The sequence below is a fragment of the Rissa tridactyla genome, chromosome 3, assembly GCF_028500815.1.
Source record: "Rissa tridactyla isolate bRisTri1 chromosome 3, bRisTri1.patW.cur.20221130, whole genome shotgun sequence".
Taxonomy (NCBI): domain Eukaryota; kingdom Metazoa; phylum Chordata; class Aves; order Charadriiformes; family Laridae; genus Rissa; species Rissa tridactyla.
This window is the reverse complement of record NC_071468.1, coordinates 2427370-2454820: the sequence shown is the minus strand read 5'-3', so window position 1 is coordinate 2454820 and position 27451 is coordinate 2427370. Positions and strand designations below refer to the sequence as shown.

General features: G+C 38.7%; 1 protein-coding gene across 1 annotated transcript; it reads right to left on the bottom strand.

The window, feature by feature from the left end:
* Positions 1-285: 285 nt before the first annotated feature.
* SANBR (SANT and BTB domain regulator of CSR) lies at positions 286-26004 on the bottom strand. The gene is made up of 21 exons (XM_054196923.1): positions 25728-26004; positions 21224-21389; positions 19191-19377; positions 16656-16749; positions 15439-15677; positions 14521-14579; positions 13546-13706; positions 12576-12662; positions 12350-12460; positions 10204-10327; positions 9865-10017; positions 9485-9630; positions 9007-9106; positions 7931-7963; positions 6239-6338; positions 5123-5217; positions 4984-5012; positions 4805-4878; positions 3666-3754; positions 3218-3309; positions 286-2314 (listed from the first exon to the last, which is right to left on the bottom strand). Exons 2-21 carry the CDS (start codon positions 21371-21373, stop codon positions 2278-2280), a joined length of 2160 nt encoding a protein of 719 aa, XP_054052898.1. The 5' UTR covers positions 21374-21389; positions 25728-26004; the 3' UTR covers positions 286-2277.
* Between the last annotated feature and the right edge of the window lie 1447 nt (positions 26005-27451).

Sequence of the window (27451 nt, the reverse complement as noted above, 5' to 3'; positions counted from 1 at the left end):
ATGTTTTTAACACAGCTTAGTTTGATATTTTTGCATACTTGTGTCATTTGTAGGGCAGCTCACTCATGAACTTTTAATCCAGCTTCAAAACTCAATGCAGATAAAAATTCTTTTCTTGTAGATTTGGAGTAGCTCCATATTCAATCGTATCCTGTTCTTGACACATAAAAAGCCTGTACCATGATGCTGCAATTTAATCACAAATACACATGTGACTGAGACTATCAAACAGCATTTACGCACTTACTTAGTTCTTACAAGTGTCTATAAAAAAACCCCACACACTTCTTAAATCAATAACATTTATTTCCATTAAACCAAGACAAATTTTCAAAATTAATACAAGATAAAAATTCAAGGTGGTTGGCAAGGGGAAAAAAAGATAGACTGCATATCATGTACGTTATTTTTATATGCTCAAAAATATTTTTGAACAAAACAATACTGGCACGTAGAACTGGCACTTTCTCACAGAACAAAACCATCGGAATTTTCCCTTTTCTTCTAGTCAGTAGTTCTATGAAAACTAAACACATACATGCAGCCTGCAACTTCCATAGCAAAGTTTACCATGGGAATTTGGAACAATCCTCTAGCAGAAGTCGCAAAATTGTAGCAAAACACTTACTTCTACTGCATTTTCATACACGGTGGACTTTATAATACTTCCTCGTTCAACAAACAACAAGCAGTCTTCCAGTGTTTACTGTAAGTGCTTAAAACTGCATTACTAATCGCAAACGGACCCGAGGCATTAATAAAGCCTTATTTATTTGATACAGATTAAAGCACTCCTGCTAAGTTACCACTCCTGCCCAAAATCAAAGCCATTGAAATCCACAGTTTTGCCTGTTGGTTTCATTGGCCTCCAAATTTGCTACAGCATCAGACAAAACACACAGTAGACAACATTCATTTTTAATTGTTTCAGTAAAAGTGTTCCACCTTGAAAGCAGTCTTTTCAAGTATTGCTATCCTAGTTTTCTAAAGCCTATTGAAAATCCTCGAGAAACAAGACAAACAAAAAAAGCCTGAATGGAGAGAAGAGTGCATTTAAACAATGATCTCCCTCTCCTTACCCCACCCCACCCTCCTACCCAGGATCTTGCTGACTTAATTCCAAACTCACAATTTATTGTACAGCCGTGGTCTGGAATAAGCTTTCCCTGAGCGCGCTTTCTACCTGTTTCAAAAAGTCAGAACATGTTTACTTGAATTCAGCCATTATTATTGCCATTATTGCCATTTTCTTTGCTAATATGTGACATATTTTCTAGGCAAGTTATTTCGTTTTGGTAGCCCTGGATTTTACATGTAGACAAACTTTTATTCTATTGCTCCAAATACAGAACTTGAAAGTGCATCTGACTTCTAAACTGTTATGCAGGCAGGTTTCAGAAAGTAACTAGACCCAAAAGATGTACATGCACAATTCTTCGTAATGATTCATCTCTGTTAATAGATGCAGAATTACAGCATATCTGCTCAGAAATTAAGTGGCACAGCATCATTAAGAGACAGAACTGCTTCGCACCCTAAGGTCTGGATATTAGAAGGGAACAAAATAGTGTATTGTGCAAGAAGAGTCAGATGTGGAATGGGAGTGAGTATTAATTTCACACACAAGTAAAGCAAGTGTTTCACATGCAAGATGCAATACTGCATCATCGTGGCATTTATATAATCTTTGGAGGTCTAGTCTCTACCTGCTGCCCACCTTCACACCAATGGGAGTTGTGTGATGTGCAGAAGGAAGCCTCAGAACTGCATTAATTAAGCTAGTCTAAGTCACAGGTATCATCATGGACTTTAAACGCAAATCCCCAGAAGACTGACCTAAAATGTACTATCAAATACTGCACAATATAAATACTCTAGGCGACTTGTGTTAATGCTGCTGACTGTATTCAGAATTCAGTAGTCTTGCTTTTTCCTTTTCAGTATTCTAGCATACTAAAAGGCATATTTATGTCTTCCCCCATAAATAAAGTTAGTCTGATAATTTAACTTTGTAGATTCATAAAATATTTTCTATGCAACTTAACATAATAGCCTAAAAAAAAGCAATTAAATTTAAGAAATCGTATATTTACAATTAAAATAAGTACAGACCTTATTGGATTTGCAACCATTTATCGCACAAAATAATTTACAAGGCTTAAAGTAATAAATAAGTCAACTGGAAAGCTTTCAGAGATGTGCATTCTCCATACGTCAGAGTGCAGTACAGTCTCAGGAAGCAGTAATATGTTCTGGCTAAAGTTTTTTCATGAGTCCTTATGTTGGACGGCCTTGACCAAAACGGGATTTTGACCTGGATTTAAGAACACATAAGAAAGATATGTACGTTATCACTGCTAGAATTTTAAATCGTCCAGCCAGCTCTCTAGCACAGCATTTGTTAGAAATTACTTTCATGTTAAAGTGTCTTCTGAGAGAAGGAAAGGGGTGGGGGGGCGGAAAATCTCACTCTCAAAATCTATCATTGAGAAAGTCACCTTTCTGCCAGGATATTTGTAACCAGAAACTACATATTCGTACAAAGGTACACAGCTGGAAGAACTGCGATGTCAAATATCTTCTTTTGAAATCACTAATTCTACAGAAAGAAAGTCATATGCATTTTTTTTTGACAGAAATAAGACCTGCGAGAAATTCCTCCGACAACTTATTTGAAGCTTCCAGCCCATCCCTTAAAATTTTGTCAGCAACTCCACTATAAGCTTCAGCTCAAGGGGCTCACCTGCTGGCCAAATTATGACCAGTTCTATGCTCCACAACTGCACGCAGTGTGACAGCTTCTCAGTTCATTTTTGTTTTATGTATTTAAGGTGTAGACGACCAATATGCAGTAATGTAGGGTTTTGGTGTGGGGAGTTTTGGGTTTGTTTCTGGAAGGAGGCCAAAGAATAGGCTAAGGAATCTTGGCTAAAGCTCTTTCAGTTATCCATAATTTCACAGAAATTTATATTGGAGCAGCAGCCAAACTTCCAACACACAAGCTATAAAGCAGTTCTTCCAGCATGAGAACAAGAGTTCCATTCTCTTAGCTCTAGTTTAATTTGACAAATGAAGCTTTCACATCATATATGGTTAACCTGCTGGAAGGGATGCATACGCAAAAAAGCGTATTAAACGAGGCAATTTTTTCTTTAAACAAAACCCACCACTCCCCCAAGTCCACATTCTGCTTTTTACTTATATTTTACTATCTTACCTGGCATTCTTCTCAGCGTTGTTTTGTCGTGCACTGGCCTGTGCTGAGGCCTTTATCTGAGCTTCAAGTCTAGAATAAATGCCTCCTGCATACTGGAATCCAGAAAAAAAAAAAAAAAAAAAAAAGTTTTGCCATTTAATCAGTGACTTTTCATAAAAATCACTAATATTCAACAAAACCTATGGCATACTTGGTTTCATTATCACAACCCAGTACTGAAACCTTTTAAACCCATCTTATTTTCCATGCCCAGTTTTTAAAGGCAGCGAACTTTAAATATTATTTTAAACTATTTTCCCCAAAAAATCATGCTTGGAACACAAGGAAGACTGATAAAATTCAGTTCTTTAGCTTCAGTATTGAACAGATGACATTGTCAGTTGTGTTATGTATTTTTGTTACCAAGGCTCACTTGGTAAACACTACATTGTGACAGGACAAATCTTACTTCTTTGCTGTCTTTCGACTTGACTCGATCAAGGTCTCCCAGTCTCATTTTTATTAAGTGCCCTGTAATCTCAGACATTCTTCTCTGATCTGTCAGAAATAAGAAAGAATATTTAGAACAGATGTTTCCCTTGCTACTTAATAGAAGAGAGAGAGTAATTAGATGCACACCTTAGTGATATTCTATTTGTAAAAGTAGCTTCCTTTTCAGCTTATATAAAAATCTCGAACAATCAAGACCCTAGATCCTGATGCATAATGTAGCTTCACCAGCGTTCTTGGCAGATACCAGAATCAGCCTGAGGTATTACACTGAGATCAAAATCTACAAGAATGGTTTTGAGGCAGAGGTTTTCAGACCAGCAAAAATGCACAAGAATCTCAGGAGAGATTAAAAAAAGGTGGAACAAACTAATATACTTCTGAACCTTTTTAGTCAGAAAGACTGGGAAAGAGAAGTGAATGTTTATCTCTGTTTATCTGCAGAGACAACAAACGGCATGGGGACGCAGGAAGAATTATTTCCATACTTATGTAGCCATCAGATGACACAACTATCATCTCTGTAGGTTATGTGCTGACATTCCAAATAAAGAACATAAAACACGCTAACATACACATCTAAACCTGCGTTTTTTCTTTTTCTCCAGCAAACTTGGAACTCCTCTCCAATATTTTCCCAATCCTGCCCATTTATTTTTCAATCTGTGTGCAAGACTACAATGTATAGTTTTATATGGTGGATTTTCTTTCCATTTTCCTACCACATACGTTTTTTTTCTCCTGTAGAATAGATGAGATTGCCTATAAATGCCAATCAAATCCCAACATTTCCAGGAGGAGTTCCTAGCTGTATGAATATTTTTGTACAGTTTGGAACCAGAGCCTGAGATTGCTGTATGGTTTGGATACAGCTGATTAGTAACGATTAGCCTAGTTGAAATCTGTTCTCTTCCAAATGAGAAGCAACTATAAAAAAAAATTACCCACACCAAAAACCATTGCTATATCAGAGAATAAATTCCACCTAAAGGTTTCTAAGTAGCTATATTTTAAGAAAATTACCCATTTCTATATGAAAAAACAATTTTCTTTGCATAATATTAACTTTGTGAAAGCTAAACTCAGGTAAGAACAGACCGTCTTCTCTTTGAGCATCTTGGTTGAATCTTAGTGACCTGGAGGCATCCCATTTGTTCTGCTGCATACTCACGCTGGTTAGAAAAGAAAGATGCACACAAGGTCATCAGTAACAGTTTACAAAAAGGGATAAAGGGATATACTAGAATACATTCTCAAGGACTTTGAAAATTACTTACATGAATGGAGATGCATCTCGGGAACTTGACTATCAAAGAAAGAAAAACACATTATGTTTTAAGATTAAGTCCAAAACTTAAAGGAATTCCTTATTATTCAACCCAGCCAGAGAGGCTAGTTTCACAGCTCTGATTTTACCTTGTCAGATGGCTTCTCCTTTTTCTGGACACTAGGTGAAGAAACAACTTTCTTTGGGTGCTTGTAGGATTTCTTCAATTTCTCCTTTCTCCCAGCTAATTGAAGAAACATCATACCATCACAGATACTTGAATTTTCTCAGCTACAAAATAATTTTTTCTCCCCTATTCCTTTATAAACAGAGTAAATGAACAGGCTATTTCCCCTTTGTTAGTACTGCAGGCGTGCTAATACACACAGATTACTCACACACTTTTCTATGAGAAGTGTACAAGAACTCAAGTACATATTTAAAATGCAGAGTGGTTACACACAACTGCACAACTTTTCTGTTGCAAAATGAAAAGCAAGTGCACACACAAGCTACGTCTCTGACCATACTAATTCAGTCAACAAGCTCTGAGTGATATCAGACCAAACAAGTTTCAAGTCAAACGACAAAAATTTTAATTCAAGTTCCCCCCCTCCCGCCCCCAAACAAACAAACTGGTACACTTTAATCCCTCTGAGTCAAGACAAAAAGAATAAAGAACTGCCTCTGTTCAAATGACTTATTACTAGGGTGAAAAGGAGAAGCTGATTTTTAGCTTTCCATGTTCCCAAACTCCTTATATTTAAAAACAAACAAGCAAAAAAAAAAAACAAACCCAAAATCCTTTTAGATCATGTAGAGCTTATGTTCAATGCAGACACAATTCTAGCCACATTCATTTGTCATTCCACTATCAAACCGGAAGAATATTCGGGGGGGCGTGGGGTGGGGTGGGCAGGAATGGCATGCAAAAATATAGTCATGTAGCTACTGCCTTTTCTTCCAATGTTTATCTCTGCAAAACTTCATAAAAGTAATTTGATAGTCTTTCCTGCAAAATATGCCCTTGATCAACTTTGAGGACATCTCAGACATGAATAGTTGCAGCTTTCCTTATTTGCTAGTGATTTTTGATGGCACTGAGCAGTGAGGTAATTTGTACCTAAGCACAGAAAAACTAGAAATAAAATTTAAATGACATTTTGTTTAAAATGCCTAATGTTTAAAATTTGCTTACAGAAGAATTCTGCTGCCTTGAATCCCTATCTCTAATACCCAGAGCGGACAACCGTAGAGACTTGTACCTGGTTTCCTGCATACTTCTTCTTCATCCCCCACTTCATCTTCAGTGACCTCTGAGCCAGTGGTGTACTCCTCCTCTTCAGATAACAATGACTGCTGTTTCTAGCCAAGAGGAGGAGAGTGTCACAGATTATAAGTGAGGCTTGATTCCTATTAAATAATACATTAAATCTGTCCTGAAGTAGTTGTCTTCAAACCTAGCTCCATATATCTTAGTGACACAACTGTGCGCAGTTAGGTCCAAGAACATGATTCTCAAACGTAGAGAAAGTAATTTCAAAACTTTGCTTAGGATGCACCGATAAATATTTTTATTTATGTTTCTTTCAAGCAGTCAAGCATTGTAAGGGGTTGCCCAGAGAGGCTGGAGAATCTCCATCTTCAGAGATACTCAAAATTTGACTGGCTGTGACCCTGAGCAAAGCTGTATAGCTCTGAAGTTGAATCTAACTTTGAAGTTGGCCCTGCTTTCAGAGTGGGAGGAAATACATAAGATGACCACCAGAGATCCCTTCCAACCTGTATTATTGTATGTTTTAGTGTTTAATATCCAATGTATTGCTGGCTATATTATTTTCCTAACTAATATGAAAATTTATGTTAGGGTAGCAAGTGTCTGAGCTAGCCCCATAATCATAGAATACAGGAAACTACAAGTTTACGGACGGTTCTGTTGAGGCTTGCTGCATCTTGCAAACTGCCTAAAATTGCTGAGATACTCAGTAATTAAATACCCCAAAGCACGCATATTGCGGCGCACTACAAATACACACAGATAACGTACACCAGAGCTATCTGCATTAATAATTTATTGCAAGTTGGTCTGGAATATCTGGTTGGCTTTTTTTTGTGAACTCACCTCAGTACCTAATTATTTTTTTTTCCTTCTATCTCTTGCATATCACAATAAACTATGGGCTCCCAATACTGCAACAGATTAGGTTGCAGTGAATAGTTCCTAACTCATCAGCACAGAATAATGAAAATACTAAGGAATGTGATGTTTACATTGTTTGAGACGTACATCTTTTGAAGTAAGTGATAATGACTGCTTAGTAATCCAGGAGAAATGATGAAGCTTAACACAGACTGCAAATTCAAAAAGTTTAGGAATCACGTTTTTGCAAGAACAGTCCTACTATGGGACACTAGAAACATCAGACTGCAACACAAATCCTCAAGAGCGACAGCGGGAAACTGCTGCTCTCCAGCATTTACATACAAAACCAGTAAATCATGTGACATCCTGTGCTACTGGAAGAATGACTCTCGATTCTCTGCATTTGGCTGGGCCCTCAACTCTGACAAAAGCCCTTTGCAGTGAAGCAGCAGCATAAAGAAGACATGAAGCATCTCAGACAAGCCAAACAGCTTCTGATTTTGAGGATTTACATCTCTGTCAGCCTCACGAACTATTAAGAACTGATGCATGCAGTCCTGGTCTATTGTTTGTTATAATTTATAAAAACATTGAAAAGGATTTCTTAATTTTTATTCAGGCCAAAGTAGTACTTCATACATAGCTTATGCTTTCTTGTGAAACTGTTGCTCTACTGCAACCCCCGAATTAAAGCAAAAGTAAGAAAATGCATTTTCCACCAAATTAATTAGAAAATAAGATAAAAATCAAAGCTAGTTCTCTGCCAGTGCACAGGAGCAAATATTTAAAACTATGAACAAAATATTTTACTAACCAGCTGTAAAGTCCAGTTCTTCAGAGAAAGAAACTGTAGTCACAGAAAGAGAGAGAAAGGCATACAAGTTAAAGAACTAATAATAATTAGAATTAAAAAAAAAGTGAGTGGAATTCTAAAAATAGGAGTCGTATGTTAGAGTAAAGCAATATATAAATTTTGATGGAATGAGTAACCTCAAACAGATTGTGAACCAGTGACTATTTAAATGCAGTGAATTCAGAGTCATGTTTTAATGTGCCTAACCTTAGCACTAAAAATATTTACAGCTGATTTTAATCAAAAAAGCAGACCAGGACCGGGGTGGGGGGGCAGATATGTACCACATTGTTATGGTGTTGAAATTATTTATCACAGGAGAGCTTCTGACACTCTGTTTGTAATTCTCATTAAATCAGCAGCATTGTGCTACCATCAGGATTGTTCTGTTACCAAAAAATCCATGACTGGCGCAGAAATTTAAAAACTTATCTTTGCATGAAAGCTCTCTTTAAAACAGAGACAGTATTATAAACAGTCTCCTTAAACTTGCCTTAGAAAGTATCTCTGTTGACCTAACATACATCCATGGTAGCTCTGGAAAGTAAAACATTTCACCATCTTGGGGGGAAAAAAACAAACCAAACAAAAAAGTAAACCAACAACCCCCCCCCCCCAATCAAATCACAACCCAAGTTACTGTTCTTCATTTACAGACTTGCAAAAGTCACATGGACATACCCAGATAGATCAGCAGACAAAACAAAGGCAGTGATTATTTAAATATTTGCCATGTGATGTATAAAGTACAACTGGATACTTAAATATCATCAGTTTCAGAATGGGGTGGAAAGCACAGACATATGGAGAAATTCCTCTGATATATAGAAATATTTCCAGCAGACATTATAAAAGTTTTGCTTTTTCATCAACCAGATACTTTGTACTTATGCTAGCCTATGCTATCCTGCAATGCTCAGCAGTGCACTTCTTCCTCCAACAATGTATGGCTTTTGTTTTTATTAAAAGTTGTCTAAGTTACCCTTGTAAAAATCCTCATTATCAGAAAAAAGGGGAAAAAAACCATTAGCACTCACAGCATTGATTTCTCCAGTTTTGGGACCCCACGGCGTATTTGGTTCTACAAGCACATCACATTCAATGCCTTTTTCATCACAGAGCCCAATACCGGAATCACTTAAAGAGAAAGATGTGAAATGAAAATAAATTTTTCTATTTCACATATTTAGAATCGGTCTTTCTCTACTCATCATGTGCCAAGAGAGAAGACAGATCTCCAAGTTAGTTACATAGTATTTTGATAACAATCCATTAAAATATAAAGATAGGACTGAATGCTTATGGAGGATGATTGACTAAATGCCTGCTTGAAAGGCAGAAGGAAAAAATACTTGTTCTTCTCTTCCCAATTTCCAACTAAACAATCAAAAATAAGTTACCTTTAAAAAGTCCTATGTCCCAATTTAAAATGGGAAAAAAAAATTTAATGTAATGTACACACGTGTTAAGTCTTGAAGGCTAAGTTGTTTTAGTAACACAATATGATGTTCTTACCTATTCTCATCCTTAGTGAAAGGAACAACAATAACATCTCTGTGATGAAGCAGATCATTCAATATTTTAGTAGTTTGAGACGGCAAAGCATCCCCGTCTTCATTTCCTGAAGGTAAATCAACCATGTGATCCCTCACTTTGCAGCCCTGCCATACATATACACAAAAGATCAAATACTTGAGTTAATGGGAAGTACTGATTTCAGTAAGTACAATAACAAAAATTCAACTTTTGAACTCTTTTGTCTCAAGGTCCTAGCCCGCCTTGCAACACCGCAACGATTTACAATCCTGATTTTGGAAAAGATCAATTTTCATAACACATTGTTGTCCCCCCGCCATATGTTGTGCTCTTTTAAAAGTGAGCTAGTATTGAAGTACCTTTGGGAGGGTTGTAGGATCAAATCGAAGTACTTTTTGGTTACAACAGGGATATACTCCTGTCCCAGTCGAGCCCAGAGCACTTGCTACACCTGGATAAAGAACTGGCTGCGAATGGTACTGGCAATGGGAAAATTCAGTACACAGGAAAGACTACATTAGAAGAAAAAGAGAGAGAGTGAGAGGAGAGATTACCTATGGAAGTCAAAATTTTGCACTCTAAAGAACATATACCAAGCTTTATTGCCATATATTTTCCAAACTGCTTTAATCCTTGCCTCACCCCCAAAAGTCACCCACAACAAGCCACTTACATCAAACAACTGAAAATATACTAACTTGGTTACATCTTGAGCAGGTCAACCAATTGACGGTCCCCCAAAGACGCCAATAAACATCCCGCCAAGATTTCAATTCCTCATGAAGGCCAATTAAATACTCGTGAACTTCCCAGGTTTTGTCTCTGAAAAAGCAGAAGGTGAGGTTGCATACAGAGTCATAACTCCGTTTTGATCCTGCCACCAGAAAGGTGAGTGGGAGAAGGAGCAGAACAATTCATGCTCCACTGGTGAAAAGCCTACAGAAGAGTTTAGAACAGGAAGGATACAATGTGGGACAAGCATTATTAAATTCAGACCATGACAGAAGAGCCTATATTCTTCCACCACATCCTGAACTTACTAATAAAGAATTACAGCTTGATTCATCTGAAACTCCAGATAATGCAAATTTATAAGCTAAAATAAATATCAAGCCTTTTGGAAATCAGGAGAACTATAAAACAGAGGAAAACCCAATACACAGAGTTGAAGAAATCAAAATATGCACATGCAAACAAGTTCAGTCATATTGTAGTTCTTTGTCTTTAAAGTAGTGAGTTGTGCAACAAAAGCAAAGTACTGCCATTCTATTTTACTTATTTTAAAAGCCAACATAACATGTTTCTACGTAGCTGCAACGCGACAGCTATTGCTCAGTTAAGAATTTAAGTTTGAAAATACAAAACCATGCCTTTTTGATGAATCTGAAACTTTTGGTCTTAAAAATACAGACCTTGCTCCTTCTTAGTGATGACACACACCTCTTCAGAATTCAGAAGAGAATACAAAACCTGCCCTAGTGCATGCTGTCTTCAGAAAGAGCAGATTACTGTTTTCCCACAGTTTTAAGCCCTGTCCTGAAACATTTTTTATTATATATACACATCTAACCTAGACTAAGCGAGGAATACTTCCAACAGGAAGTTAGTTCTAGGCACCACTAAAGGACCAATAAATATAAACCTATTTTTAAATCATTAAAGATAGCTTGTGTTAGTTCCTAAGCCTAAACTCATTAGCAGCCAGCATTACTTTGCTTAAGGAATGGTAAATGGATTCTGAGTAGAAAAGTAGTCACAAATACCACAAGGCAAATAATTAGAACCTAAATAATCCTCTGAGTAACTTTAAAACCCTGTACATTTATATGCTAGGAATTGCGTAGCAGGTACATACAGTCAGCTTAAGTGAACTAATACAATTAATGAATTTTACGTGGCTAATCACCAATGATCCTAATAGGCCAGGACAGGGTTGCAAGATTCCATTCTATTTTGACTGTTAGGCAGAACTTGATCCACACCTTGAAATTACTCATGGCAGGTAATACTAAATACATGTCACTTCGGGAAGTGGCCCTGAACTGTGTTTTGGTTGTTCTGAACTGAATGGATCTGATGAGAAAGGTCTCCTATTACTAATTTCCCACTATCTTTTTTTAAGGGAGCATGTGGGGAAGGAGGGAGGGAACTGCAGCTGATCATGCACTGACCTTCATTAAGAAGAGAATCCAGCTGCTCACAAACATGGATCAAAGAGACAGAGTTGAATTAAACATTTGTGCCAAATTAATAAGGCTTACATACAGAACAGGTCCTGGAAGCTCCTCTGACAAATACGTTAGAACAGAAAAACAACTGGCAAAGTGTATATATAGTAGCCTTTAAGCAGGCTGAATATTTGATTTGACAGTATAAAGTCAGTCCAGAAAACAATCTTTAGCATTTCTCTGCTGGGGGAGTTGGATCTATCACTCCACAACAAACACTGCAGAAATGCAGCCTTTAATTTAATTTGTCATCAACTACATGTATCTTAAAACACTTCGATGAAAGAATTAGATGAGTATTTTCTATTTAAGGCAGTACCAGCCAAAATAGCTCTCCCAGCAATCATGGCTGTAGTGCTTCCATTTCCATCCAGCAGCAACACTGATGAATGAATTTCCAAAGTACAACCTCATAACTGCCCCTGTTCTATGGGGTTTTTTTTGCTACGGAATATAATAAATTCAGATGTTTCATATTACTCTTCAAATATCTATGAATAGTATATACCTATATATCTTCATTTTGTAATGTGAGTATCTGGTAATTCCTAAACACATAGTATTTTTTAAAATCACACAGTTGAAGAAATATTTTTAGTATATATATTTTCACTACCTTATATGAACATAGACAATATTCCCATGTTGATCTATGTTGATTTTTCCTGGTACACAAGGAATTCTTCTTTCAGTTTCTTTAGTTAGCAGCTTTTTACATAAACAACACCTAGATATTTGGAAAAAAAAAAAAAAGAAGAAAAAGGCAGTACTGGAGTAAGAGCAGGACTTTGAAACACAGGGACTGTCCTTGCGACTAAAGTAGTAATAGAAAAAGACCATACCTGTATAATGTTGCTGCATTTCCTCGAGAATCTGGATTTAGGTAGTCTGGATCAAACAGCCTCTCAATCTTCTTGCAGAAAAGTTTACTATTAATGACAGCAACACAGCTTGCCCATTAGAAAAAACTGAAAATTGTTTTATGTATAGTGAGACTAACAATTATATTTTGAAGATATTCAAAGTCACGGTATTTCTTTCAGAATCTAGTTTTTAATGTGATGTTCCTTTAAAATAATCTGTTTGGATAACTGGTTCCTGGCCTGCTCAGCTCTTACTTCTACAAAGATGCGAGGAAAGAGATCCCTTAATTTTTTTCCTCTGTCCAATGTTCTTTGTTTGCCAAAATAAACTGAGAGCTTCTACCTTGATTAAAAGCCCTTCTATTAATGAATACTTTTTGCAAAATTACACTTAACTTTAATTGTAAAAGTTATAATGTCTTCATCCCTACTGATTAAAATACTTTCTTACTTTCACCTTGCTTGTTTGTCAGTCTGCCCTCCAATAATTGGCCCTTATCTTGATACTAACCAGGACTCCTGGTATATGGAATAGTATTCCACCAAAACTATTCAGCCTCCTAGACATCCTAAATTCTATGTCCAAACATCAGAGTTCACAAGATGCTGAACCCAAACCACTCTCTATGAAGCAGGGGCATGTCATCACATAAAAGGTTCCCTACCCTAATTCTGGCTTCCATGTGAGAATGGATGAATATTTTGTCTATGTCACACCCCTAGCACGGCATTTCCTTTTGCTTGTTTCCTATAAAAAGCTATTTCCTTTTGCCCATAATTTTAATATAAAATTGTGAAGCTACATCATGATACTTAGTGTTGAAGATACATTAGGGGAGAATATAAATTGTATATATACAATTGCAAACCCCAGTGTCTTAGCTATTCTGAAAAATGATCCAAAAGCTCGACACCACTTTGGTAGTATACTACAGGGAAAAAAAGTTACCTCTTAAATTTGTCCCTTTTGTCCTTCAACTCTTCCACTTCATTGTGTGTGAAAAGATCAGCAATGTGAGTGACAAGATTAGCATTGATACAATTCATGTTACACGGCGTGGCTACAATAGCATTCATGTTTTTGTGACAATAATGAATACACTTTTCTACCTAGGAAAAATAGAAACATTAAAAATAATGTTAAGGAATTCTAGACAAAGCTATCTCAAAAGACGTACTCATTGCTTCAAGTTGTTGTGTTTTTTTGTTTTGCCCCCCCCAAGTGTCTGGCATTTTGGAAAACTATTTCAGTTCAACTTAAAAATAAAAAACAAGTCTCAGATTTATCCAAAAGAGACTCTGAATTAATGTGATTCTGTGTTAGTTTATGTCCTCCTCCAAAAGGTTTTGACAGGCCAGAAAACAACTCCACAAATGTTTCATCTTCAACAAGCTGTGCCTTCCAACTGCTTGTAAAGAGAGAACCACGGTACTCATTATACGTAGTATTGTCTGGATCTCAACTTCAACAGCTATGTTTACTGGGTATTTAATTGTGGGTCACCCCAATGACAGAATTTTTGACAAACAAACAAGTCAGCAGATATTACTTATACAGAGCTGGAAAACCAGATCCTAAATTGCAGAAGCATCATTCACATAAAAAGGATAAAAAACAAAGGTATTCATTGATTTAATAATCTCTTTTAATAAAACCTATCAGAAGTCAGATACTGATGTTACTTAGATCGGTCACCAGAAGGCAAATCCATGATCCCACTATCACATTTATAAATAACTTACCCTGTAGGTTATCTTGCACTGAGGTTCTGCAAATATTAATTCCTGCACTGAATAAGAAAGGTGGTAAAATCTCAACATTTTCTCCTTGCGTCAGCTGTTTATGTAACAGCCAAAGCCTAACAAACAAGCTGTTAAACACACGTGCCCTTATGGCAGAGAATCTTTCTTTTTTAATACTTACTAATGAATCCATCTTCAAAAACTCAGAAGAAATAAGAATTGATATGACATTTGATGGTTCTAAAAGGCAATAAAAAAAAGTTTTTTACATTAATTCTTTTGATAATTTCACATCACATTTCTCCTTCTGAATATTTAGTATCTGTTCTAAGTATTATTTTACCAATCAACCTGTCATTCAATCTTCCAATATGGAGAGCATTTCCCATTTTAAGAAACAAAGTTTTGATCTATCATTTAGGTGGCCAGAGTACAACTAAAACAAGCTGGAATTTATAAAAACTGGAAAAAGTGGCTTCACAGGGATACAATGACAAAACAGTTACACAAGATTAACTTCCCTGTGTAGCCACCATACCCAGCTGAGATTTTGCTTAACATAACTTTTGCACTGCAAACTATAATTCTAATCTCTCGGTTTGTTTACATTTTTTAAATATGGCAACCAAGGCTCATAAAAATATTAAAAACTTGCCTCAAATTCATACAGGCAAAAGTTCTTCTACCATGGTATCAGACTGCATTGAAATTTTAGAAAATACTGTTGTTGTACAGATGGGGAGCGGAGGGGAAACAAAACAAAACCCAACTATCATCAGTGTTTTAAAACTGCCACTCTTCTTACTAAGAGGAGGTCTGAGGAATCTTAGTTAAAAGCACCAGATCCCAAAACACATTAGAACTTTTTCACAGCTTCAACTATCAGGATGTTTCCTCAAAACTGTCAATGTTGACAAATCGGAGACATCTGTTACAATGACCAGAGGATATCTGTTGCAACACTTTTCTAACAAATGACAAGCTTCAGTGCAACAGTCAGAAACAAAGAGACTGGGCTGCTCTGCATCAAAAACATTAATCTTCCCTTAGTACAGCACATAATGAACCTATAACAATGATTTACACACTTTTCTTTTACCTAAAGTGGGCATTTCATTAGCTTCAGAATCTTTGGTGTTCCTTTTAACATATCTTATCAACCAGTCAAAGATGTGAACGTCGCAGTGCACCGAAATGTCCACCTCTTCCCAGCGCTGGGCATCCACTGACAGATATTCAGCAAAGTATTTCATTTCTGAAATCAAAAGGTCTCGAGGACACACAAAATCTTCTTTGAGGTTTTTTGCTTCATCGCACACATGGATCACCATATTTGGCCTCAAAAAAGAAAACACGCCACAAACCAAATTAAGGACCATACGCCAATTAGGCTGCTGAAACCGATCAACAAAGATCTCATCGCCAAATCTGGATCACGCTTTGCAATGTTGATGTCACTGACAGGTTTTTGTTAACAGAAAGAAAATAAATTTCAGTTATTAACTATTCATACAAAATATTAATAGAAACTATTGTCAGATAGCATTGTCAGGTGAAGAGCACAAATGCATATCCTCTGACAATGCATATCCTCTGACAATTAAATCAGCGTGATTTAATTGTTCAGTTAAGGGACTGGAGAAAGAAAATATCTAGCAGATATATATGCCTAAGTTACTGAGGCACCAAGGACAATAACAACATACAATAGCAATTTTCATCTGTGGAAATTAAAATCATTTCATTGTATATTAAAACATCTGTTTCTTAAGAAAAGGTCAAAGCTAGAATCAGTAAATGCTGTCTCTACAGAAAGATGGCTACTGTTAGGTTTCCAACAAACACCTTATTCTACGTGTACTTGTATAGCATGGAAAACAGGGATGTGATAGTGCGATAAACAGGGACGTCTGTGGCTACTTGAATTCGTAGTAGAATTTTTCATTTGCATTTTTCATTTATGGCTTTCTTTTCCCCGCTTTTAGATAGGACAAATCTATGTTCACAGAACATTTTTTTTTAATTAAAATGTTATTGAGCATCAGTCTTGTTTCTTTCCTTTTTAAAATCAGGTTATGTTTCCCATTCTCACCACAGCAATGATCCATCACTCTGTCACTACGGACAGATTTATAAATAAGCTAGTCTTATTGCACGTAAGAAATTCTCAAACCAAAGTATTCTGTAGCAATGTAAGTCTTCAAAATTTTGGATGTTCCCAGCTGTTTTCTTTGTGATAGTAGAAAAGTAAGAGCAATTTAGACATCTGTCAGTTCTATAATCTCCTAGATAGCAAACACACAAAGATCATCTTACCCCTGGCTTTCGTCAGTGCTTTCTCCAACTTTATGCACAGGACCTTTCTCAGATTCTGAAGAACAATTCCTTGTGGAGGTTGTGCTGGACCTTCCTTAAATGTAAGGAAAAAAGGCTGCATTAGAACAAAAATGCCTGACCTTTTGCTCTTCAGCATCTTGGAAACACATACTTGGAAGTACAGCTCTCACGGTGGAGCAACATTACAGAACTAGCAAGAAATCTGTGCTAACATAAGGGCTACTAGATAATCCAAATTCCTGCTCCAAATGCCATGCACTGGAAAATCAGACCAGCAACGTTGCTGGGTTGCCCAGACACTTGGCTGCAAACCCAGATTGGTCCTGTCTTCATAGAAAGCAGTAAGATTCACGCAGAGTCTTCAGCATTTCCTTCTGGGAATGCAATACATTCCTTTAGCTCTTCTTGTCTGCTTTTGTGGGATGTGGGTCTTAAGACTGTCTCATCAAAACTTCTGTTTTCGGGAAGCTTTGCTGCCATGATATAACAACTTGAGACTAACTCTGCTTCTTATCCATAATTCATTAGCTTTGTCTCTTAAGATGCATTTTTGCTAACTTTCTCAAATACATGGCTTAAAGCATCAGATTATATAAAACAATGCTCAAAGAAAGCAAACGATGAAATGTGCCTGGTCCTAGAACTACATCATAAAGCTTATTCCAGGAAGAAAGGATGAATAGGTTCTCTTCATAAATGCACTACGTGCAGTGGAACCTGGACACAAAACGCAGTGAAGTCCAGTCACCAATTCCAGCGAGTTCTGGGTCAAGGGTTAAGACAAGCCCAGCATTCAGCCATCAAATAACTTTCCTGACTATGATGAATGGATCGCTGCAATGTGAAACTTCAATCGTCTTGCCTCTAAGTCGGAAAGATCTTACCTTTTTTAAATAATGGAAGGGCACATATTTGTCTTCCACCGATGAAAACCCATACGGTCATGATTTTCCATGATTACTCCCTGACATAATATGCATTCAGAGGGACTTTGCAGTAGTTTGCCTTATAATTAGCAAATAATAAATGAGCTTTTGTAACTCAGCCAAAACCAGAATCCAGCTCAAAATGAATTTGGTCTGATTGCTTTTTCTTGCTGTTACTCATGTCTACAAACAAATTCAACCAGGCCCAAAATTCTCGATCCTAACAATAAGCAGATGTGAATAAATCCACTAGGAAGTAATTAATTAAACAAAACCCATTTATAAATAGGCTTTTCTCAAATCCCCAACTCTGAAATACAGAAGTATCTCACAAATATTAAGAAGGTGAGTTCACTTAAGCCTGTGAGAAAAAGATTAATTATCCTAATTTCATATCAGCAGATTACATAATAAAGAGAAAATGATTTAGCCAAAGTCGCAAAGGAAACAGAAAAATCTCAGGCTAGGATCTTGTAGTAGGAAACATTAGGATACTTAACTGCATTAATACTTATTACATGTATTACATTGTTAAAAAGAAAACATGCACTAATTGCCTAAAGACTTCTATAAGCAGAGTTAGTTTGTTAACTGCCTACTGGGAAGCTACTAATCTTCTAAGTAGCCACCTGTGGGTACAAGAAGCTTTTATTCCACATCATGCATGTAACAAGTACATAATTGAAAGCTGATTGGAAGCATTTTCAGTCTAGACACTCCATATACAGTTTTCAAATATCATCTCTTGATTACAGTTATTAAAAACATTTTATTCGTTCTCCAGCAAAGGTCAAACAGCTGTTTTTCTTTTACAGAGAAAGCTGCAGCACTGTGAAGGACATCATCACAGAGAACATTTTGTTTAAACACTGCACTGTCTGCTTTATTTTTAACACAGAAATTGTTTACTCATTACTGGAGCAAATTTCTCATGCAACACATTTACCAAGCCCTACAAGGTGCTGAAAACATCTCAGCCTACAATGAAAACCAGAGAATGACTATCGCACAGTTAATTACAACTTCTTACAGGAGAAGTACTTAAGGAGATGTTAACAACATTTAATTGTGCTGTGATTGAAATACAACTATTAGGACTGGTCCTCTTCTGCCAAATTATTACTGGGATGCAGCATGGCTAACACAGGGCTTTTTGCTGGGAAAGAAGGGTCTGATCTCAAGGGATCACCTTCTCAACTTTCTGCAGCTTTTCTACGCAAAACTTGCTAATCATTTTAATAACACAGATTAACGTGATTGAAAATGGCTGCAGGTTGAACAGTACAACACCAGGGATACAAAACAGGAAAGTAATTTTCTCTCCCCACCAAAAATCCTAAACAGAGGATTTAGCATCAGGATTTATACCTTTTGGAAGGACAAGCTATTAAAAATACCCAAACAAACATCGATTCTTAATCTAAACTAACTGAAAGCGACTTCATGTATACATCATATTTATACTCAACTTTCTTTTTCAAAGATAAACAAGTACTATTCCCGGGTCACCTTACCACTCAGGACAGGAAAGCATGCACATGCTGATTATAATCAAAGCCAATATATTTCAGAATAACTAAAAACATACCAGTTATAGTAATGGAATCCTGCCCAATAGCAGGCTCCTGAAACTCTGTCTGTGTATCGAGCAAGGAAGATTTGATGTACGTAGCTAAAGTTTCCACAGGACTCGCACCAGCAGCCATCAGGGGATTATACTGGTTGTCAACAGGTGAACTTCCACTGCTTTTTAGTTCATCAAACCTTTTTGCACACTGTCATAAGATTAAATGATAGGACAATGAAGCAGCAGCTTTCAGTACCTTTTTAATAACTATAATTTGAGACTGATACTGTATTTTGTCTTTTGCATGTGAACAGTTACTGATATTAAACTTACAATGCTTCCTATTTAGCTAGTGGTATCAGGAAAGTACATAAATATACAGTAAAATAAGTAAGATTTACCATAATTAAATACTCTAACAGAAAGAGAAAAACAATATGGAACCTATTTCAACCTTTATTTCCTTAAACCCTGTGATTTTAAGCCTGATCTTCAAAAGGGAAAGTTATGGGGAGAGTTTAAATTCTCTTTTTGTAACTAGTTCTTTTACCATAAACATTGTCAAATGTTATTAAAAGTAGCTATGGTAATTGGTTCATAATTATTATTCTTTTACTTTATGATTTCCGTTCCACGTTTTGACGAACTAGAAAGTCTTTCCATTTTGTAAATTTGTACTGATACAATGACAACTACAGGTTTGGTTCAGCAGAATCCTACACACAAGTAATTCACAGGTACAAGTAAATCTACTTAATTCTACAGGTGATTCTCCTGTGACACAGCTCATCAGGCTCCATTCAAGCAGCTGGTTTTAATTATTTTCAATTGAGCTAACTGACATTGCTGTGTGCCACCTGCCCCTTTGGGAGAGATGCACACAGTGAGATCCTTCTGATATTAATGTAGTGTCTCAAATTTGTAAGGATGCCAGTCTACTACATACCACAGACACATAAAAGCACAGGTATACATTTACTTAATTGCTTTAAACAGGGACTCCACATATTTGAGACACTTTGTTCTTTTAAAACACAGTAACCAGACATGTACTAATCAATCATGTTATCTCAATTGAGGAGAGAGCTCACTGATATTTTATAATTCTTTGCTTAATGTGCATTGTACTGTCTGCAAATTGAACGGTAAACAGCAGAGACCTCCCCCAAGCAGTTTGCCAAGCACTTGAAGGCAGTAACATTCCACATAAGCTCCTACACCCAATCATTCACTTTTAATGTTCTAAATACAAGGTTACAGTGATGCCCAATAGCAATGCTATAAATGTGAGCTGACACATTTGATTAAGTTTGCAAGAAAATAAAGACAGTTGGCTTGGTTTTTTTTCCAGCTTTGCTGAATCACAGGGGCAAAAGACATTTTCCTCTTTTAGCTTACTTCCCCTCAGAAACGAAAAAAAACCCAAAAATTATTAAAAAAAAAAAAAGTAGGCATTTCACCAGAAAATTCAGCAATCCAGAAAGATTTAGTATATAGAGAGAGGTACTAGATCCTTCCAACTCTATTCCAACCAAAGAAAGAAAAATCTACATCTTGTAGGACCAAGCAAGAGGCAACAACACTCTTAACTACCTAATGGAGATCTGTAACTCATACTTCCTTAGAATTGTAATGACAAGTATTGAAAGTTATCAGGTTTGCTAGTAAGTATACTACAATCTCCATGAGGTTAGCGGGTACTGCCATCCTTTCCATTAAAATCTTAGCTATGTAATTTGAAATATATTAGCACAACTACTTTTTTTTTTATTTCACTTTAATTTTTACTTTCCAGTAATTTTTGTTCTTATTCTGTATCAGTTCTACTGAAATAAAACACAGAATGTATTTCTTAATTTCAACATTCAGGTTTCATAGAAATATTTTTTTTTTCAATCTACTTCTCATGTAACGTTTTCAATTCTTTAGGTATAAATTACTTCAGAAAAAAAACCACATTCCTTTAACTTCAATTTCCCTCCCTCCCCCAAAGATGTTTTCTTCTTCATGAAGTACTGCTTAAAGTATACAAAATCTTTTATTAGTAAATTCACCTCTTTAGATGTATATCCTGGAACCAGCCTTGCCACACTGTCCCAGTTGATAGGCTGAGGAACACCAATTAGGGAACACAGGATCATATCCAAAACCATTTGATTGTTGTCATATGGGAAGTTGTTATTTTCTGAAAATCCACGACTCATCTTTGGCTACTTAAGCCTAGAAGAGAAAATGTTATTAGCAAGTCTTACTGCAAGGTTTGCTAAAGCTTGATCTAGGTTAACAGCAGCACTCTGTAAGTTACTATGGGAAATGTTTACCACAACATTACAGTCGAGTACTAAGGTTTTATTTGACAAAACTTATGTATTCATATCTGCATCCTCAAAAACCTAGGGGGAGAAGCAGATGTGCAAAACACACCAAACCCAACCAACAGCAGCAGGCACTACCCGCCATTCCTTTGAGTTGTCTGATTCCAGCAGGGATTCCCACCACTGAACCCTCCAATGCAAAAAAAGGCCTCCCACAGTCTCAGAATAAACAGCCTAAGCTACAGAGGGACATTTTAATTTAAATTTACTTACATTCAAATACACTCGTCTCTTGCCCCAAACTTTCCACTGCTTACCTTTGGTCTCCTTCTGCTCTGCCAATTTGTTTTGTGCACCTGACTTCCATTATGTAGGAGCCAACTGAGGGCACCCAGCTAAGGGCAATCAATAATTCTCTGTAGCCAGGAAACACAACACCTGGATGTCTTTCATCTCTCATCCTGAAGACCTGACTTTTGAGTTTTCCTAAGGCATTCATAACTCCCAATTAGCTAGGGTTTGCGTGGCAAGGTTTTGGTAGCTGGGAAGCTGCAGGAGCGGCTTCTGTGAGAAGCTGCTGGAAACCTTCCCCATGTCCAACAGGGCCAATGTCAGCTGGCTCCAAGATGGACCCAGCACTGGCCAAGGCTGAGCGCATCACCAACGGTGGTAGCGCATCTGGGATAACATATTTAAGAAAGGGGAAAAAAGAAACCCTGCACAATTGCAGCTGGAGAGAGGAGTGAGATGTGAGAGCAACAACCCTGCAGATACCAAGGTTAGTGAAGAAAGAGGGGATGGAGGTACTCCAGGCGCCGGAGCAGAGATTCCCCTGCAGCCCATGATTGAGACCTGCGTGAATGCTCTTTTTCATGCAGGTCCATGCAGGACCCCATGCCAGAGAAGGTGGATTCCCAAAGGAGGCTGTGACCCTTGTGGGAAGCCCACCCTGGAGAAGGCTCCTGGCAGGAACCTGTGGTCCCATGGAGAGAGGAGCCCAGGCTGGAGCAGATTTGCTGGCAGGACTGGTTACCCCATGGGGGACCCATGCTGGAGCAGTCTGTTCCTGAAGGACAGAACCCCATGGAAGAGACCCACACTGGAGCAGTTTGTGAAGAACTGTAGCCCGTGAGAAGGACTCATGTTGGAGAAGTTTGTGGAGGACTGTCTCCCGTGGGAGGGACCCCACGCTGGAGCAGGGGAAAAGAGTGAGGAGTCCTCCCCCCGAGGAGGAAGGAAGCAGAGACAACGTGTGATGAACTGACCACAACCCCCATTCTTCATCCCCCTGTGCCATTCAGGAGGAGGAGGTAGAAAAATCAGGAGTGAAGTTGAGCCCAGGAAGAAGGGAGGGGTGGGGGGAAGGTGTTTTAAGATTTAGCTTTTATTTCTCGTTATCCTCCTCTGATTTGGTTGTTAATAAATTAAATTCATTTTCTCCAAGTTGAGTCTGGTTTGCCCGTGATGGTAACTGGTGAATGATCTGTCCCTGTCCTTATCTCGACCCACAAGTCTTATTATGTTTTTCTCTCCCTGGTCCAGCTGAGGAGGGGGACTGATAGAGCAGCTTTAGTGGGCATCTGGTGTCCAGCCAGGGTCAACCCACCACAAATTATCAGGCCAAGAAACCTTGTTCCTTCAGCTTCAAGTTGAACACCAGAGCAAAGCATGTAAGGACAGCAGTGAATATTTCAAAAACGCAGTTCACCTAATTTCCGAAAAGCATTATATTTAGGGTGGTTTTTTTTCTTTTTGTAAATGAATTTTATGTATAGCACCAGGAAACACAATAAAAGTTCAAAGCACTGTTTTAGCATATGCTGGGATAAAACTGCAGGCATTAATCAATCATTTCATATTCAAGTAATGCACAGCCAAAGAGCTTAGTAAGGATTCATATTTGGAAAGCACTTTGGACCTTTTCCAAAGTACCTTAAACGGATCATATAAATAACAGAACCCAAAAGTCACATACAGAATTTTGACTGACAAAACAAAAATTATAGAGAATTTCAGGGAAAATACACTTAGATGACAGATGATAACTTGTTACTAAAAGTATACTTCACAGAGATGTTTCTTTCGCCTCGCTCTCTTGCTGTGTAGCTGAAAGAAAAGATGCTGAAAATATACAAAATAGCACTGATTTTGTTTCAGACTCTAGAAGCTATTCCAGCCCTTTTTTTTGCTTTGTTTTGTTGGTAGAAACCGAAATCACAATAGCAGGCAACTGTAAGCTTTCAACCTCTCAAAAGAGCAGCTGAATGAAACCATCAGAAAGAAAAAAGCCCAGAACCCACCAACATAACTCTTAGGTTTCATATATTCATGAGTTTTAATAAAATAAAATACAGAGCCACAAACACAACAGAGAAAACAAGTCCAATAGGAAAAAATCATAGCGTTTTAGCAGTTCTATCTAAATTAAATCTATTGCAAAGCATGCCAAATAACCAGTTTTAAAGGACAAAGGTCCTTCACAGACAATATGAGCCCAAGTTTTCCAATTAAGACAGATACCAGTAAAGGTAAAGGTAGTGCAGCCCCTTCAGTCATTGAGTACTTCGCCTTCATCCTCATAGTACTATCAAGTGGTGTCACTGTGGTGATTCCATGGTGGAGACTTCTCACCTTCAGTGCACAGACAGATGTCAGTACCAATTATATTTAAGCCACTGAGCATCTACCATTTCTGCTGTTATGAAAAGAAATAACCGGGCCAGAGCAGGTCAGCACCAGTGACAAACCTGAGCAGTTATAAAATACGAAGCCGACTTCTTGTGCTACCTTGTTAGCATGTAGCAGATGGTTTAAAAATATGTTTGAATGAGATAAGTAAATGATTATTAGAATATTAGAGGATTATTAGAATCTTCTGGTCTTGAGCCATAAAATATGCTTAATGAAAGTAAAATTACAAGCGATGTCAATGTTCCATAAATCACCCTTTTAAGGACTAGTTCTATGATATGATTATGCTGGGTAATCAAAGAAAGAAAGAAAGAAAAGCAGTTATTTTGCAATAGTTAGAGTCTATAATTTAAAGGGAAAAATACAGTGTGCTTTGAGCACTTCACTGGTAACAAGTTTATGTACACATCAGCACTGTGGAACATGAAGCAACCTGACCACGAAGGGATGACAGGTATTCTAAAACGTAATGACATGTTCAAAAGGGATGAAGCCTTTGTCTCTCAAATATTATTTTTTTAACCACTTATTCTGTATGTTAAAATGCAGTTTTATATATGCTTATTACTGCAAAGATAAATGAAGCAGCATACTTCGTTACAAGAATACAGAAGTTAAGTTTTTTTATTTCTATTCTGGAAAGAGCATGGGACTCCTCTTTGTGGCTTTATACGTGAAATTTAACATTTGCCTTTCGTCCTTTAGGAAATCCTGTCAGCATAGTTAAAGACACACACAAGATTCTGACTCATGCAAGAGTGGTGCACTCCGTAAGAGCAACATAAGCCTGTGGTAAAGCATATTGTTAAGAGAGAACAGGCAACTTCCACAAATCTCTCCAGTTTGTTACTGCAATTAAAGCTCAAGTTAACCCCTTCCTCAACTATGGAAATAAGAGAAAAAAAGTTGCAGAATTGTTCAATTCTGAACAACTCATTTGATACCCACAATATAGAAAGATATGTGACAATAGGAATTGTTTATTAATACTTAGAATTCTAAATTATGTGGTGTAAAAGATTCCCAACACTTCAATATTTCATAAAACTGATATGATTTAAATAGTTAATTCGTTATGCAGGAAGCTGGTTTACATTACAGAAACGCACCACCTCATTCAAGACTGATTTATTATTATTTTTTTTTTTATTTAAAGCAAAGAATCGACCTAAAACAGAATTACTATCCCCTCGCACGTGCATAACCTGCGGGAAGGTGAAGATGGTGGGATGGGCGTGGGGTTTCATGCTGAACCCTAAATGCCACAAAGTGATGGTGCGGGGGGGTGGCGGGGGGGGGGGGGCACGGGAAACAGCAACTTTGATTGCAGTTTGCCCACATACTAGTCAAACAGAAATTAAGATAAGGTAGTTCAATAAAAAAACCAAACAAATAAACCACACTGATCCCAGTTTTTGAGGCAAAATCCTCGCGCAATAAGGCGGGGGTGGACCTCCGCCCGCCAGCCGGCTCCTCTCCGAGGGAGAAGCCCCCCTCGGCTGCCGGACCCCTCAGAGGCGCGGAGGGAAGGGGAACCCAGGGCAGCGGTTACCTGGCGGGCTCCCAGGCGAGGGGTCTGCGGGACGGGCAGCGGCTCCTCCTCGAGCCGCAACGGCCGCCAGAGCGGGCAGCGGGGACGGCGGCGCCGCTCCCCTGAGGGGACGAGCGCCGCGCCGGGAGCCGGGCGGAGCGGAGCCGAGCCCGGAGCGGCCGCTCCCTCTCAGGAGCTCGGCAGAGCCGACCCGGGGCTCCTCGACACGGCGGGACACGCCGGCCGCCCCTTCCCGTCCCCTCCCCGCCTCAGCTGCCGCGCCCGAAGCGCGGGAGACGGGCGCCCTCACACACGGCCCCACCCTCTCAGGGAGGGAGGGCGAGCGCCGCGAGGGAGGGGAAGGGGGCGCGGCGGCCGCCAATCGGCGCCCGGCGGGCGATGAGGCACCGCCCCCTCCCGCCGGGGAGAGCCAATACGATGGGGAGAAGTGGGGGGGGGGATGCGGCCGCGCGGGCAGTGCGGGAGCCCCGCCGGCGGCCCCGCCTTGTCGCAGTGCAGCGGCTGCGGCGGCCCCTCCCGCCCCGCGTCCCGTTGCCTAGCAACGCGCCGCCCCGCCTCCCCCGCGTGACGTTGCCGTGACGCCAGACTTGCGCCTCCGCGTCGTCACGGAGCGGTGACGCAGCCTGGCCGCCGCCCGCGCTTCGGTCGCGACGGACTAGGGCGGAGCGGGGAGGGGGCGAGAACCGTTACACAGCACGCGCGTGGCGTCACGCCCCGCGCTCCAAGCAAGAAATGACGTCGTCGTGCCACCTTCTCCCTTAGGTCGGCGCGACGCCAAAGCGGCTCTTCCCCCTCGGCTGCCCGAGCAGCGCCCCCCTTTTTTTTTTTTTTTTTTTTTTTTTTTTTTTTTTTTTTAAGTAAAAACCCCCCAGAATCGTGATGACGTTCCCAAGTGTAAAAACACAGAGCGGACGCGCCTGGGCTGCCCCAGCACGCGAGGACGTCACTGACCCCCTGTCAACGCATCAGGTGCAAGAATTAAGCTCACGGTAAGAGCACGGCAAATTAATTAAGCAGGAATTTGTGTTAGAACACTCTATTAAAGACTGCGTTGTACCCCCAAAAAGGTTGACTAAACACTATAAATGAAGCTTCTCCGGTGTGCAAAATATTAGAACGCTTCCCCAAACGCCCGTTTTTCTGCTTGCCTCTGCCTAAAACTGCATATCATACGGTGCAACTCCTGTTCCTCCTCCGTATTTGGGCAGGAGTCACCCAGAGAATCATGGCCACGTGATATTAACCATTTTCTTCAAAAAAACCCTCACCCCTAAACCCTAGAGTAATACATTAAAGATGCAGAATGCAAAAAAAAAAAAAGCACAGAAAAGTTCAGAGAAGGGATGGCACCAATCTAGGAAAGTACATGAAATTCGAATTCTTACAACAGTATCAAAACTTCCTTGAGGTTTCAGTAAAAGTAGAAAACGCTCCCCATTTCATACCGTCCCCCAGCAATCCACGGGGTAAGCTAACGCGGCAATATTGCTGCATCATTACGACATCACTTTATTGCACTATAAATGCAGGCTTGATGAAGTGGCAACACAGTTTTTGAATCAACCTGAGCTGTTCGGCAGAAATTCAGTCCCTTTTTTTCAGATAGGAGAAAAAAACACCAGTATCAGTATTTGAGGAAAAAACCCCACCTCCCTAGTCTAGAGACTATGTTTGTTCAGTTTGTAAGAATTCAAAGGTAGTGGAACTAGCTCTTAACATTTAAA

Bases quoted from the DNA above. Each gene is read 5' to 3' on its own strand.
- SANBR (XM_054196923.1), bottom strand. From the start codon at position 21,373: ATGAGTCGTGGATTTTCAGAAAATAACAACTTCCCATATGACAACAAT. The intron at 19,378-21,223 runs GTGAATTTACTA...ATCTTATGACAG, and splicing joins CAGGATATACATCTAAAGAG to TGTGCAAAAAGGTTTGATGA. The intron at 4,879-4,983 runs GTAAGTAATTTT...TTTTCTAACCAG, and splicing joins CGAGATGCATCTCCATTCAT to CGTGAGTATGCAGCAGAACA.